We start from the raw sequence: 16695 nt of genomic DNA, 5'->3' as shown, positions 1-16695 counted from the left end.
TAGCTACGGTAGCTAAATGTCTGTCGTATGTAAAGCAAGCAGGATCGTGGCATGAGAAATAACGCATATTGGCTAGCTAGCTCACATTCGATCACAATAGCTAGTTTGCAAGCTAGCTAGCTAATACATACAGATGTAACTGTGGTGAAGCCTACTTTCTGAATTAAGCAAAATAGTTTATACTAATAAAATAGGCTGCCATTTAGCTAGCTAGCTACTTAGGCTAATCACTATATTTGAAGCAGTTTGGCTGCAATAACCCCCAATCACAGCTAAGTTATCGACGGCGCTGTAGTGAAGCGCGTTGAGAGTTTCAAGCTCATCGGTATCCAAATCACTAAGGATTTAAAATCGGCCACACACGCGCACTGTCAGGAGGATGAAAAGGTTAGTCATGGGCCCTCAAATCCTGAAGAAGTTTTATATAGCTAAACATTGAGATCATCTTGACTGGCTGCATCACTGTTTGGTATGGCAATAGAACCGCCCTCGATTGCATGGCACTACAGAGGGTGGTGCGGCCAGCACCGGGACATCACTGGGGCCTAACTCCCTGCCATCCAGGACCTCTATATCAGGCGAATGTGAAAGGAAGGCCAGGAAAATTATTAAAGACTCCAGCCACCCAAGCCATACACCGTTCTCTCTGCTTCCACACAGCAAACGGTGCATGAAGTCATCTACAAAGATACAGTTGAAGTCAGAAGTTGACATACACTTAGGTTAGAGTAATTTAAACTAGTTTTTCAACCACTCCACAAAAGTCTTCTTAAGAAACCATAGTTTTGGCAAGTCGGTATGGACATCTACTTTGTGGATCACACAAGTAATTTTTCTAACAATTGTTAACAGATTATTTCACTGTATCACAATTCCAGTGGGTCAGAAGTTTACATACACTAAATTGACTGTGCCTTTAATCAGCTTAGAAAATTCTAGAAAATGTCATGGCTTTAGAAGCTTGATAAGGCTAATTGACATAATTTGAGTCAATTGGATGTGTACTTGTGGATGTATATCAAGGCCTACCTTCAAACTCAGTGCCTCTTTGCTTGACATCATGGAAAAATCAAAAGAACTCAGCCAAGACCCCAGAAACAAAATTGTAGACCTCCACAAGTCTGGTTCATCCTTGGGAGCAATTTCCAAAACGCCTGAAGGTACCGCGTTCACCTGTACAAACAATAGTATGCAAGTATAAACATCATGGGACCACACAGCTGTCATACCACTCAGGAAGGAGACGCGTTCTGTCTCCTAGAGATGAACGTACTTTGGTGCGAAAAGTGCAAATGAATCCCAGAACAGCAACAAAAGGCCCTGTGAAGATGCTGGAGGAAACGGACACAAAAGTATCTATATCCACAGTAAAACAAGTTCTATACCGACATAACCTGAAAGGTGGCTCAGCAAGGAAGAAGCCACTGCTCCGAAACCGCATTAAAAAGTCAGACCACAGTTTGCAACTGCACATGGGGACAAAGATCATACTTTTTGGAGAAATGTCCTCTGGTCTGATGAAACAAAATCGAACCGTTTGGCCTTAATGACCATCGTTATGTTTGGAGGAAAAAGGGGGAGGCTTGCAAGCCAAAGAACACCATCCCAACCGTGAAGCACAGAGGTGGCAGCATCATGAGGAAGGAACATTATGTGGATATATTGAAGCAACATCAAGACATCAGTCAGGAAGTTAAAGCTTGGTCGCAAATGGGTCTTCCAAATGAACAAATGACCCCAAGTATACATCCAAAGTTATGGCAAAATGGCTCAAGGACAACAAAGTCAAGGTATTGGAGTGGCCATCACAAAGCCCTGACCTCAATCCTATAGAACATTTGTGGGCAGAACTGAAAAAGAGTGTGCTAGCAAGGATGCCTACAAACCTGACACCCTTACACCAGCTGTCAGGAGGAATGGGCTAAAATTCACCCAACTTATCGTGGGAAGCTTGTGGAAGGCTACCTGAAACATTTGACCCAAGTTTAACAATTTAAAGGCAATGCTACCAAAAACTAATTGAGTGTATGTAAACGTTTGACCCACCGGGAATGTGATGAAAGAAATGAAAGCTGAAATAAATAATTCTCTACTATTATTCTGACATTTCACGTTCTTAAAATCAAGTGGTGATCCTAACTGACCTAAGACGGGGAATTTTTACTAGGATTTAATGTCAGGAATTGTGAAAAACTAAGTTTAAATGCATTTGTCTAAGCTAAACTTCCGACTTCAACTGTATATTACGTGATGGTTGATTCACATTTTTGATAGATAAAAAGGACATGGTCTATGCCATGACCAAAACACTAAACAAAAAAATAGCTGTAGTCATTAAAACATTTATTTTGCATAGAAATGACTAACAAATTGATCACCAAGCACCCATATCCTTTTTAAATCATAGTCAACTAATCCGAAAAGACAAAATTAAATACATTCTGCTCTTGAAAGTTTATAGTAAAAAATAAAAATCACAGCAAATGACAAACAAAAGCAACTGACATTGTATAAAATTGAGAATACAGTCTAGTAAATGGGAAAACAAAATCACTGTACAAGAACAATGGAAACTCCTTATATATTCATTATGGGGGAAATACACCCTCACCCCCAAGAACCGTTCTATTACCAAGGGGCCATAGCCTGCCATAGAGCCCCTTTTAACGTTACAGTACAGTAAGGATACAAATAGAAAAAGGGGCACATTTCTTTATCAAAGAACACTGTTCAGTAGTTGTATACAATGACACTGCATCCAAAGCTACACAGGCAGAAAATACATTGGCAATCTTGTCCAGTCACTCGTGATTTGATATGACAGGAATTCTTTCTGTTCTGTGGTTTTCTAGGCTTGCATCCCAAATGGCACCCTATTCCCTATGTCGTGCACTACTTTTGACCATGTGGCCTACAGTATATTGCTCTTGTCAAAAGTTGTGCACTATATGGGGAATATGGTGACCTAGCGACACAAAATTGGATTTTATTCCTTCCCTGCACACAAAGTACAATTTTATTCCTTCCCCGAACTCTGGACCTCCATGGCTTTCTGCATCTTCTCAATCATCCACCCAGGAACAGTAAAAGGCTTTAATTCAATTGGGGTCATTTTTAGGTCGGGGCAATCTCTGGAAAAAATATCAAATAAACAATACACAACAAAATCATAATCTCATCATGACACCAGTGTAACACCCATTGGGCTTGATTTAGCCTGTTTGAGCTGTAGGCTATGGCTAACTCATCTGGGGCGACCAGGTGAGGTGTGCCTGGTTTAAGAAGTGAATAGCCATCGGAGATACTCAGTTCAATGACAGATTGACACTTACTGGATAACATGGGGACCAACAAAATGTTTTCCTTACTTGTAATCGTCACTCAGCGAAAGGTCCTGGACGTCCTCTTCAATAAGGAGATAGGCCTATAAAATCATAATGTTCAGATTAGCTTACATTTGTTAATACATTAAGCAAATCAAACTTGCTTTTAAACTTACAATATGTAGAAATCGCTCCGCCATTACCTGGTTGCTATATACTCTCATGTTCAACTAATTGCAGTTTGTGACTAAATAAGCAACACTGTAGAGAATCATACAAATCTAAACAACAAATAACTTTTCAATAAGTAAAAATATTGTTTCAAGCTAGTGCTTACAAAGCAGAAAAGTGAAGCTTTAAATAACTGTTCTGTGAAAATCTCACTTATAAATGTTCATATTCTGTTAACACATACCCAAATAATGTTGTTGATTCACACTATACTCATGCAGCCAATGAATTAATTTAAAAAAAAAAATATATATATATATATATATAAAAAAACTTCAATAACCCCACTTCAAACTTGTATCTCACAGTTTCAAAAAATGCTTGCCATTTCCTCATAGAGAATGATGTCACTCCTGAGGAGGATGAGCTGGCCAATCAGCGGTCTAGAGGATGATTGGGCCAACCAGCAGTCTGCTCATATTCATATTTGTAATGACCAGTATACGTCCACAGCATTCGGTTGTGTATACGCCCACATCATTCCAACACAGAAAAGCAGCTTAACATACTAAATTACTATAAACCCAGCAGTGTTGCAGTTCTTGACACACTCAAACCAGTACACCTACTACCATATCCTGGAAGTAGGTCCCAAATCCCAAATTGCTCTTCCAAGCATTGGAGGTGAGCAGTCATTACTCGAGTGGGACACTTACTGATGCTGTTTTCTGTTAGAAACATGCACAGCCAAGGGAAGGTGGCATAGTTCGCTTTCTCTTTGAATCCACCGATTTGGTCACATATGTAGATTGCTTGCATTACATTTGTTCAGTTTCCCAAATACCTGTATGTCTTATAGTCAATGAGACATTCTTTTCATTATACAGAAAGTCAACCAAGTCTGTTTTTTTATGTTGTTTTTTTTACATCTGTAATTAACTTTTGTTTGTGCTTTTCTTATTAACACATTTCTGTGTTCTATTCATGTGCTGTTCTATAAACCAATTTCTGTGTTCATGCAAGTGGCCGACTGTACAAATCCTCACTATCAGTAGCTGCAATTTGTCAGTACGCCCAGACCTTGTTTTGAGAAAGAACAAAATAAATCCCAGTTTCAATGTCTCTGTTTAGAGAGAAGAAGCATCGTGAGATATTGGTTTGTCACACGAATGAAACAAAATGGTAATGATTCATGAATTATGCTAAATCATACAAATGTAACTTTTCTGTATACAAGACAACTGCTGGGCCTGCCCAGGCAGAGCTCCTGATAGTACATATGTCTATGGTGCATTGAGTTGGTTAGAACCTCTCCAGCACGCTGACAAATAAAGGATGATACATTTAAGTTTGACTTTGAGTGTCCCTGTGTAAGAATTTCCACGACACATCCATTGTGAATGATAACAGTTCCTCTCTCAATGTGAAACATCTTTCCAACGCTCCCCCTCGATAACCACCAAGCCTCGGGGTGAAACAGAACATTGTCATGCTCTGATCCCATATCTCCATGTGGTTTTGTGAACAGGCGTTCACGCAGTGTATGTGGTTTGCTGTAGCTTACAATCGCAGTTACCTGCTGCAGTATATCGCAGAGTTCTGTGCTCAGCTCTTTTGCCATCAGTGGCTCTCGGTGTGTTATACAACACGTCCATATGGCAAAGGGAGACACATTCATAACTAGATTGCAGAGGACTGCCTGCCAACCTGCCATAAGAGCCCCATTTGTGCAAAAGCCCACCATTCAATCCCATAGAACAGTCTGTTCACACTGCTATGCTTTATCTTGGCCAGGTCGCAGTTGCAAATGAGAACTTGCTCTCAACTAGCCTACCTGGTTTATATAAAAGGTGGGAAAAATACTAATAAAAGAAAACAGGTTTTGGTCAATATAGCCACACAGCACACTGAACATCCCCTGTGCCATTTCATGCTCGGGAATCGCGAAAAAGAACAATATGACTTTGTGAAAAGAATTCCCCAACATGTATAGCGAACAAAAGTCAATGCATGGGCATCTCAGCCCTCACAGCTAACGTGCATTTGGAGAACTTAAGCTGGGGAGTTTGAGTCGTTCATTCAGTTTCCTCTTGATTGCTAGCAATAGCATAAATTCTTTGATTAACAGTGTTATCTGACAAAGGAATTAATGTGAGTTTCTGTGCCTCCCTACACATTGTTTTCACCATATCAATTGCGGCCGGTAATGTCAAAGTCTCTGCAATAGTGTGTGGTTTCATACTGTAGGAATGATTCAAGTGCAACGGTCAACTGCGGCCTTTTCCTATGATCACTCTAGTTGAAATGGATCTTTTAGAGTTTAATCATTTTCAAAAAGGGTCGCGACCTCTAGTTTGGGAACCGCTGGTCTTTCCCATTCACCCTCAATGACACACATACACAATCCATGTCTCAAAGCTTAAAAATCCTTTAACCCGTCTCCTCCCCTTCATCTTACACCAATTGTAGTAGATTTAACTGGTGACGTCAACAAGGGATAATTGCCTTCACCTGGATTGACCTGGTCAGTGTGTCATTGAAAGAGCAGGTCCTTAAATGGTTTGAACACGCAGTGTATAACTCACATTTGGATGTGAATTTGGTAGGGTAGTCCACAAAGCCCTGTTTGTCCTTCAGCCAACTTTGCATGACAAATAACATGACAGAGGAGTTTGGATAAAGCGCAAAGATATCTGCAACCAGGTTAGAGTTTTTGTACCAGAGCTCTTACCATCTTTCCACCTGTAGCTCTCATATGCTGTCTCTCTGCCAACCAGTGTTTGTCCTGAGCATCAGCCGCATACTGAAAAAAAAACCACACACAGTATTATTACTTTATGTAAGCTTTGTGATGGTTTATGGGTAGGGGATACTGGTTGTCTCACTCACAGGTTGGTTAGCATAACAGAGCAGTGATGCAACCGTCATCGCACATGGCCATTCCTGTTCCATATCTTTGACTTTTAGATGTTATTGTATGTGCTACTGCAATTCAGTTTTTTAGCTCCCAATGTACATATGAATCAAGAGGTCATCCACTTGGTCAATTCATGTAAGCGTCACAAAACCTTGCGGCCAGGATCTTTTTCAGAGGAGGTTCTAATAGGTGGACATTTTTGTTAGGCATAAAGGACTAGAGCGAGGTTGAGATCATGGCAATAGAATGTTGAGGCATGATTAGAATGTTGATTACTTTCTATGATGACATAGATCATAGAAATTCTGCTCGTCATTCCAATTTATCCCAGTCAAGTTCTTCCATAACGATTTCCCCTCAAATTCTGTATGGACCTCACTTTGTGCACAGGGGTATTATCATGCTGAAACAGTAAAGGACCTTCAAACAATCGCCACAAAGTTGGAACCACAGAATCATCTAGAATGCAATTATATGCTTTTATGTCATTGTATGCTGTTAAGATTTCCCTTCACTGGAACTAAGGGGCCAACCTCGAACCATGGAAAATCACCCCAGGTCATTATTCCTGCTCCACCAAACTTTACAGTGGGCACTACGCAGTCGGTCAGGTAGAGCTCTCCAGGCATCCGTCAAACCCAGATGCATCTGTCGGACTGCCAGACAGTGAAGCATGATTCATCATTACAGAGAACGTGTTTCCACTGCTCCAGAGTCCATTAGCGGCAAGCTTTACACCACTCCAGCCGACACTTGGCATTGCGCATGGTGATCTTAGGCTTGTGCGGCTGCTCGGCAATGGAAACCCATCTCATGAAGCTCTGACGAAGTTATTGTGCCAATGTTGCTTGCAGAGGCAGTTTGGAACTCGGTAGTGAGTGTTGCAACCAAGGACAGACGATTGTTTTACATGCTTTCAGCACTCTGCAGTCCCGTTCTGTGAGGCCTACCACTTCACGGCTGAGCCGCTGTTGCTCCAAGACATTTCCACTTCACAATAACAGCAATTACAGTAGACCGGGCCAGCTCTAGCAGGGAAGAAATTTGACCAGTTGGCTTGTTGGAAAGGTGGCATCCTATGACGGTGCCACGTTGAAAGTCACTGAGCTCTTCAGTAAGGTCAGTCTACTGCCAATGTTTGCCTATGGAGATTGCTTAAACAGCCAAATGTATAAGCAAACAGCTGGAGGCAGGGCTTTCGCCTATAGAGCTCAATTTTTATGGAACGGTCTGCCGATCCATGCGAGACTCAGACTCGGTCTCAATCTTTACTAAAGACTCATCTCTTCAGTAGGTCCTATAATTGTAGTCTGGCCCAAGGGTGCGAATGTGAACGGCAAGGCACTGTAGTGACGAACCACCCTTGCTGTCTCTGCCAGGCCAGCTCCCCCCTCTCATTCTCGGACCCTATTACGGGGGTTGGAGTCACTGGCTTGCCAGTGCTCTCCCATGCCGTCCCTAGGAGGGGTGCATCACGTTGTGCCAGGCTTTTCTCTATACTCGACTTGACGTGATTTTTCTGTCTGGTTTTAATCTTCTCAGGCTTGTGTGGTGGGGGGAGATCCTCGTGGGCTATACTCTGCCTTGTCTCAGGGTAGTAAGTTGGTGGTTTGTTGATATCCCTCTGGTGGTGTGGGGGCTGTGCTTTGGAAAAGTGGATGGGGTTATATCCTGCCTGGTTGGCCCTGTTTGGGGGTATCGTTGAACAGGGCCACAGTGTCCCCTGATTTCCCCTGTCTCAAGTAGGGTTGCACATTTTGGGGAATATTCAGAGGTTGAACATTTCCGTGGGAATATTTGAAATTAATACCATATAAAATGTTGATTTTTTTTGCATTGGATATATTTACCATGTCATATGGAGACAAACACACATTTTACCTTATCATAAGTAGACAATTTCAAATGATTAAATCCTTCCAATAGAAAAAAAAATACAAAAAAATAATAATTTAGTTACAAATTGAACTTTAATTAAATGAGTTGACTTTTCACATTGGATGATTTCAGTGAACAACAAAAGAACGGGAATATTGAATGATCACCAATGATCCACCACATCTCCCAAAAAAGTTTTCAACATACATCTGTAAAATGATAGTCTAAGAACTAAAGCTTTGGTAGTCATCCTCTCATGCTTCCATGGCTTCTCCCTGGACCATCTCATTGGCCACCTCTTGAACATCAGACTGAGGGAAAAAGAAGTCCCTTCCACCAGGTGGCTGATGAGATATGTTGGCACGACTGCCAGGTGGCGAGACACGGGAGTGATGACACCATAGGCCTTGTTGATCTCTGCACCAGACAGGGTGCTACTGCCAGCATACTTGGGGTCCAACATGTACGCTGCTGCGTGTATGGGCTTCGGGCAGAAGTCTTCATGCTTTTTGAATTTCAGAACTGCAGTTTCCTCTGCTTGGAGCAACAGTGAAAAAGGGACGTTTCAATCTTGACATGACCCTCCAGCATGACAACGCCACCAGCCATACTGCTTGTTCTGTGCGTGATTTCCTGCAAGACAGGAATGTCATTGTTCTGCCTTGGCTAACAAAGAGCCCGGATCTCAATCCCATTGAGCACGTCTGGGACCTGTTGGTTCAGAGGTTGAGGGCTAGGGCCATTCCCCCCAGAAATGTCCGGGAACTTGCAGGTGCCTTGGTGGAAGAGTGGGGTAACATCTCACAGCAAGAACTGGCATATCTGGCACAGTCCATGAGGAGGAGATGCACTGCAGTACTTAACGCAGCTGGTGGCCACACCAGATACTGACTGTTACTTTTGAACCCCACCCTTTGTTCAGGGACACATTATTCAATTTCTGTTAGTCGCATGTCTGTGTTTGCTGAAAATAAACACAATTGACAGTGAGGGCATTTATTTTTTTTGCTGAGTTTAGTCTATGTGCTGGGGGCTATGGTCAGTCTGTCCTACCTGGTGTAATTCTCCTGTCTTATCTGGTGTCCTGTGTGATCTTAAGTATGCTCCCTCAAATTCTCCCACATCTCTCTTACTTTCTCCCCTCTCGAAAGACCTGAGCCCTAGGGCCATGCCTCAGGACTATCTGGCCCGATGACTCCTAGCTGTCCCCGTCCCACCTGCTCGTGCTGCTGGTCCAGTTTCTGCTGTTCTGCCTACGGCTATGGAACCCTGACCTGTTCACTGGACATGCTACCTTATCCCAGACCCAGCCTCTCCTCCTACTCCCGCACCTGCAGTCTTGACCTCTGAATGCTCAGCTATGAAAAGACAACTGACATTTACTTCTGATTTACTTCATTTACTACTTCTTCTACATTTACCTGTTTTTTAAAGTTCGAACAAATTTCTATTTTCAATGATGGCCTAGGAACAGTGGGTTAACTGCCTTGTTCAGGGGCAGAACGACAGATTTGTACCTTGTCAGCTCGGGGATTCGATCGTGCAACCTTTCGGTTACTAGTCCAACGCTCTAATCACTAGGCTATCTCCCGACCCTGTTGCACCCGCTATAGCCATTGTGATTATTATTGGACCCTGCTGGTCATCTAAGAACATCTTGGCCATGTACTGTTATAATGTCTACCCGGCACAGCCAGAAGAGGACTGACCACCCCCTCAGAGCCTGGTTCCTCTAGGTTTCTTCCTAGGTTCCTACCTTTCTAGTGAGTTTTTCCTAGCCACCATGCTTCTACATCTGCATTGCTTGCACTTTGAGGTTTTAGGCTGGGTTTCTGTATCAGCACTTTGTGACATCTGCTGATGTAAAAAGTGCTTTAAAAATACATTTGATTGATCAATTGAAAATAGTGACATGAGGAATAAATAGTGAATAAAAATAACATGGCTATACACAGGGAATACCAGTACCGAGTTGATGTGCAGGGGTACGAGGTAATTGAGGTAGCTATGTAGGGTGTAGAGTAGGGTGACTACGCAACAGGATAGATAATAGAATGAGCTGTAGCAGCAGCGTATGTGGCAAGTGTTAAAAACCGTGTGGTTTCAGTATAGATGAGTGGGTGTATGCAATGTGTGCTGTGGTAGAGACGTGTGTGTGTGTGTGCATAGTCGGAGCAAAAAAAACTTGCCACTTGAATCTTGCGCCAAACAAAGACTTGTCTATTACTAAAACTGTATTGAAATACCTGTAACTGAAGTAAACAACCTGTTGCCATATCCAAGGACATCAGTTATTATTCGTAAAACTAAGCAAGAACTGCCTTCTTACTTTCCCGATAACTTAGTTTTCACTACAACCAACAAATTTAAGATAAATAGTTTTTACTCAACCTCTATAACATTTTGTGACTGTCCAAATATAACAACAAATGATGCTTTGATGAATCCCAGATTATCCTGATTTACAAGGGAATGGGGCACATTCTGAAACGCATTAATGTGGACAACCCCGATGAGTGATGTTATTTTACATTTAATCTTGAATTTGAAGTTTCATACACCAGTTGTGATCAAAAACTACTCAAGACTCCAGAAAGTCCATGACTCCTTAAGGGATGAGAAAGACTTGGCAAACTCTCCCTTTGAGGGAGAGACTGTTGTAGATGTTGAGTCCACCTTAGTGGAACAAACTCATTCTATAAGCCAGGGCTTCTGTTCCACTGAATCCATTTCTGATGCATTGACCAATGAAAGCAGCAAGGAGGATAACGTAACTGTTGAGGTCAGTAAAAGTTTCTGTTCAATGCACAGCCATCCTATGGATCCCGGAGGAGACCGCTGCTGTTGCATGGTAGTGTGCTTATGAAGAAGATAACACCTTTCCTCTGACCAATACCAAATCATGGTCCAACTACATAACCCATCAAGCAAGAGAGATAGTAGACCTTGGCTTGCTGGGCGGCCTTTTTTCATTTGATTAGGACCACTGCCCAGATGTCCAAAGAGTGGTTTCTGAGTTATATGCCATAGATCTGTAATGGGATCCCTTAGTACATAAAAAAAAGAGAGGATCCTGCCAATATACATAGATTCTGATTCTAGACATTTATCATAACATTTTTAAATATGTCATGTTCTCTGAATGTATTATACATAAACAGTCTGGAAAATATTTTAGTTGATGCTTCTTTCATTGCTCTTATTTTGTCCCAAAATACATTTGGGATCATGCAGTAGGTTAGATTTGGAGCCAGATCTGTATGTTTGATATACAACCAAATGTACATCACGAGAGAGATTTACCTTGAAGAGTTCAGCATGTTTGATGTAAATCCTTCCTCTGGTGCCACCCATTCCTAAAGCCCTACAGATAAGCAGGTATTTGGATATTCATTAGAAACAATGCAGGCAAATATACAGTTGGACATTGGCCCACACTCCATGTAACTCAATGTCATCATCTTTCTATTTTTTTGTGAGTCAATTGAACATTGTTAATACTCCCCTTAATTTCCACTTACTTGTTTGCCCTGGACCCAAGAACAAATGTGCTTCCTTCATTCAGTCTGGAAGGGTCCCACTGTAGAATATAAAACATATTGTATAGAGAAAATTAATTCTACTCAAATCCATGAGACAAAACGCAAACAAACGACATACTTTTCATCTTAATGTCATCCAAAAAGGACAGTGCTTTTGAAATATTAGAATGCACGAGGGAAAACAGTTATAGTTACACGGTAATCGATCGATGACTATTGTATTTAGCCATTATCACGTAATAAATAAATGCAATAAACTCACCTTTGGTCCCTCACGCTTTACGGACTCCAATGTCTTGGGCTTGGGCCTACAGAGGGAGGAAAACACTGGGTGAACGTGCATATGAATCATGGCATTTTACAGCATAAATGTTTGAATATTCATTTTAAGCCAGATTTACATTGCTGAGATCCAGGGCGACAGGTAGCCTAGAGGTTAGCGCATATGGTCAGTAACCGAAAGGTTGCTAGATCGAATCCCCAAGCTGACAAGGTAAAAATCTGCCGTTCTGCCCTTGAACAAGGTAGTTAACCCACTGCTCATAGGCCGTCATTGTAAATAAGAATTTGTCTTACCTGACTTGCCTAGTTAAATAAAGGTTTAATAAAAACACAAAATTACCATCACTATTATGTGAATTTGAGTATGAGCATTCATGAATCAGTGCTTTAACTTGTATTTGCATAGGTTTTGATAAAGAAAACAACTTCACTAGCAGCAAGGTGAAATCATGTCTTGTCGAACAGGAGCACATACTCACACACTGCTATATGTAACAGGTTTGTCGTAAGAACCGACAGGAGCGGTTGGGCGTCCTTTCCGCTGTAAAAAAAATAATTTCCATATTGTCAGTTACTCTGGGTTTTGAGTTTGTTTATTATTTTTAATGAAGTCTAAAAGTTTATTTCAACAAGGGCAGACTAGTTTACCTTTTTTGGAACAGGGCTGGCCCTCTGGCTGGACTCATCCTCCAGTTTCACCCGCTGTAAGAAAATAGACATTGTTGCTGAGATGAAAGTGACAGCGTTCTCTCTACTTTCCTTCCAAGAACTCCATTTATGATTTTGGAGCAATAAGACTAATGCAATGAGTAAATCACTCATTCATACTTCCAGCCAGCATCCTCACTTTCCAATGACAACATAACTGTTTGGAAGCGTGAATCAGTGTATCATGTTCACATCGAAACAACTTCATTTATATTAGATTTGGGCTCCATCGGGATAAGTCCTTCTGCAAAATCTCGCATCTTGTCTCCTCGCCTCCTTTCAACCATATTGGAGGAGAAGTTTCAAGGCCCTCCCCTCAGTCCTTCTCCTCTAATGCACTTTGAGGTGAGGAATCGAGGAAAGATGGATGGAGAAAAAGCCATCGTTCTCTAGACTCATTTAAAATCTTCCTTGACCTTGAATGGAAGCTCAGGCCCTGGTCTTGCCACTGCCGCTTTGTCCCCATCTGAGAAGATCTGTTTGGCCTGACAAGGGACAGGAAATGAACATTACTCATAGATGTCTCTGTGTGTTAAACACAATCTACACAGAGATACTTGATTTCTTACATTTTCTAGGCAGTTTCTGCAGGCTTCTCGGATCAGCTGGTCGGTCTGCACGTCGTCTCCAACGTTCTCCTTGACATTGCTGGCTGCTTTCTCAAAGAACTGCGGTAAAGAAAGTCAAACTACGAAGACTGCTCTCAACAGAAGAAAGTAGTCACATTTCAGAGACAAATAAATGCCAAAGTATGAGCATATCAAAGGCAAAGTAGTGACAATTTGTTTACATTTCAGATTTGTTTGGGGTGTAAAACCATTCCGTGCTCTCGTTAAATCATATGAAAAGGTACTATGAAAAATGTCTAATAAAAAGCATGTTCAATTTGTAAGCTGTGTTGAGTAAGGATTTCAAATTTGATTAAATCCCTCGAGAGTATTACGTTAGTTGAAGTTATGAGTAAACAAATGCATGTCCTGGGAGTATGCACTGTGTGGAGATATTCACATAGCAATGGGATAATCACATTTTAAAATGCATGGAATTTGGAAGAAAATATATCCAGCAGACTTACCTTCATGTATTTTCTGAAGACTCCCATAATGTCCTCGTTGAAGCTGGGCTGCAGAACCGTTCGGAGGAGGTCCATGGATATAACAGGATCTGTGTAGCTAGAAGAACAATGATAGTGAATAGATTAGCTATATTACATCTTTTGGAAAATCTGTCCCGAAAGTCATTCTCACAAAACATATCAGTTTTAGCTCTGTACTAAAAATGCTATATCTTAAACTTGACTGCTGACATGTACAATACTTGGTATTGTATTACTATTAAAAGTGGACTAATTAACAAAATACTCAGATGTGTTTGAGTGAACTATCCCTTTAACAGTCAGTCAACTTACCTCACGGTCATCTGTGAGCGTCTGCCCCTGCGATGGACCTGTCTGTGTTTTATCATGATGTTCCATGGATTCTGGTAGAAGAGGCAAAGGATGCACAGAGTCAGCAATAAAACACCAGAATAGAGACATTTTAATTGAGTGAGGCGTCAAAGAGGACAACTGGCCCGCCCGGCTTCAGTTATGTTATAATTCAAAACACTGAATTCTAATTAAGCAAGAAGGCACCTCAGGCATTTGTGGTATATCCCCGAGGTGCCTTATTGCTGAATTAGAACAGCCATTAGCTGTGGTATATTCGCAATATACCATAAACCCCATTGTACCTTATCGCTATTATAAACTGGTTACAATGTAATTAGAGCAGTAAAAAAATCAAATGTTTTCTCATACCCGTGGTATATAGTCTATTATAAACTGTGTGTTTCGAACCCTGAATGCTGATTGGCTGACAGCCGTAGTATATCAGACTGTATAACAAGGGGTATGACAAAACATTATTTTTACTGCTCTAATTACATTGGTAACCAGTTTATAATAGCAACAAGGCACGCATTACGTCGTGCCTCTGAACAGCCACACCCCCTTGTGTCTTATTGCTTAAATATACAACAGCTTTCAGACAATCAGCATTCAGGGCTTGAACGCCCAGTTTATAAATACATTTGACAAATACATTTGACAACCAACAACTACTGCAAAACTTCTGCTGTGCACTACACCACTTAAAATCTTAACTTTGACGTGCTCACATTTTCTGATTTCCTTCACCCAAATCTTTCATTCCGTCCATTCTCAACCACAGGACGTGGGTGCTAACGTTACACGATTATGAATTCCCTCGTTGTTCCTGCCCTGAGTTTGTTGGTTGTAAGGAAAAATATGCCGCCACTTAACCAGTGAGCTGCATTATGTGCAGATGTATACTTTTGTAAAAAAATAAAAATATTAAAAAAGATACGGAGACGCAGACTTAATATGAAATAACAATATGAAATTATCTTTTTGGTTTATGTCATGGCAGGACGCATATGTAGGCCAATGTTGAATGATTTAGTTTAGCATAGCCCGGTGCACCGAGTGAGGACAGATAACTTAAGGACCAATGAAATGGTCTAAAAAAAAACAACGATCCACTCAACAGCGGCACCGGGCCATGTAAAACGAACTTGCACATTGCGAAGGCAGCCGCGTTCTCTCCACAACTCCACCCACGTTGATGCCTTCCTCTTCGCCATCATGGTTTTGGTCTCATGTGCGGAATGCTCATTGCCTAATTCTACAGTAGTCCTTTCCCAATCACTTCGTAGCACTGCTCATACTACAAGATGCACGAACAACATTTCTGAAATGTCAGAAAATTATCGGGACATCCGACAGGGGTCTGGAGAACGGAACACTCATCATTGGTGCGTCCATGACCCGCTCAAAACTACGCTAGTCCCGATGTACTGATCCTAGCCCAAATTCATAGGATTTCACGCAGATGATGAAAATTCGTCTGGGACGGCAAACACGTATAGCGTACGCCCGGCCTATAGACTGTTGAAATGACAATCGCAAAACACAATTGCCTCGCTTCCACGCAAAAATTATTAAGGAATGAGCTCAAACTGTCAATCTGCGATAGCTAGCTGTCATTGACAGATGAGAGATGCTAATTTAAGGACTATCAATTGTCCATTTTCACTGACAAATACAAAACTATTTAAAAGGACTATCCGTTGTGCACTTTATCGTAACATGACTGTGTAATCACAGTTCGTAAGCAATCACAGTTCGTAAGAAAGTATTATGTTATGGAATTTGTAGATGCTTAGCGCTCACCATAGTTTGTATGGGCGGCTGTTCAACAGCATCTTGTTGAAGCCAATCCCTCCGTCCCTCACTTCGATGAGCACCCATTTAGCAAGAATTAATTTGAAGACAACAGTCTGGGGTGTGATGATTGAATAGATCCTCGCGGTAGCTCGCGACCAGGAAAACTATGTTCCGTCTCGACGCTTTTGCAGAAGTGGGCAATTGTCAAATTGCGAATAGATCTTAAATAGATTTGTACAAAATAAGACTTGGTTTTCTAAATGCGTGCTGTCAAATTACTTCCTTGAGTAACTTTACAGAATATTCCAGCAATCAAAAGCAACAGTCTCATTTTCTAACCACACAATTGTTCTTTGACAGACGATGTTGTTTCTAGAAACCAAAACGAACATATGACTGCCATCTATTGTACGGGAGGTACCAAAATGTATTCAGCGCACGCGTAAACGCGTCTCCGTGTGACGAAAGCTTATGGAACCATTGCAGCCGCCATTTTTGTAGGGGCTTTCAGCAGCAATTTGACTATCACCAAACATTTTGGAATATACTGACTATTCCGCGCTGCTATCAGCAAACTGGGTTGTAGTTACTAGCATGACAGTATACGTTTTTATTTCCCCAAAGTAATATCACAGAATTAGCCAGATG

General features: G+C 41.4%; 1 protein-coding gene across 4 annotated transcripts; it reads right to left on the bottom strand.

Annotated features, from left to right (window-relative positions):
- Window positions 1–2326: 2326 nt before the first annotated feature.
- On the bottom strand, window positions 2327–16490 carry LOC118388933 (deoxynucleotidyltransferase terminal-interacting protein 1-like). Of its 4 annotated transcripts, none has more exons than XM_035778546.2 (13): window positions 16054–16471; window positions 14230–14300; window positions 13897–13993; window positions 13391–13489; window positions 13238–13306; window positions 12762–12815; window positions 12593–12654; window positions 12094–12139; window positions 11811–11869; window positions 11593–11653; window positions 6226–6297; window positions 3369–3424; window positions 2327–3131 (listed from the first exon to the last, which is right to left on the bottom strand). In XM_035778546.2, exons 1-13 carry the CDS (start codon window positions 16129–16131, stop codon window positions 3017–3019), a joined length of 939 nt encoding a protein of 312 aa, XP_035634439.1. In that variant the 5' UTR covers window positions 16132–16471; the 3' UTR covers window positions 2327–3016. The 4 variants fall into 4 exon arrangements, with proteins under 4 accessions (XP_035634439.1, XP_035634440.1, XP_052383213.1 ...); XM_035778547.2 differs by lacking the exon at window positions 16054–16471 and adding an exon at window positions 14979–15161; XM_052527253.1 differs by lacking the exons at window positions 2327–3131; window positions 3369–3424; window positions 6226–6297 and adding an exon at window positions 6314–11335 and having other exon boundaries at window positions 16054–16490.
- Window positions 16491–16695: the final 205 nt, after the last annotated feature.

The sequence above is a fragment of the Oncorhynchus keta genome, chromosome 10 (assembly GCF_023373465.1).
Source record: "Oncorhynchus keta strain PuntledgeMale-10-30-2019 chromosome 10, Oket_V2, whole genome shotgun sequence".
Taxonomy (NCBI): Eukaryota; Metazoa; Chordata; class Actinopteri; order Salmoniformes; family Salmonidae; genus Oncorhynchus; species Oncorhynchus keta.
The sequence above is the reverse complement of the archived record's forward strand: the minus strand, read 5'-3'. Positions and strand labels throughout refer to the sequence as shown.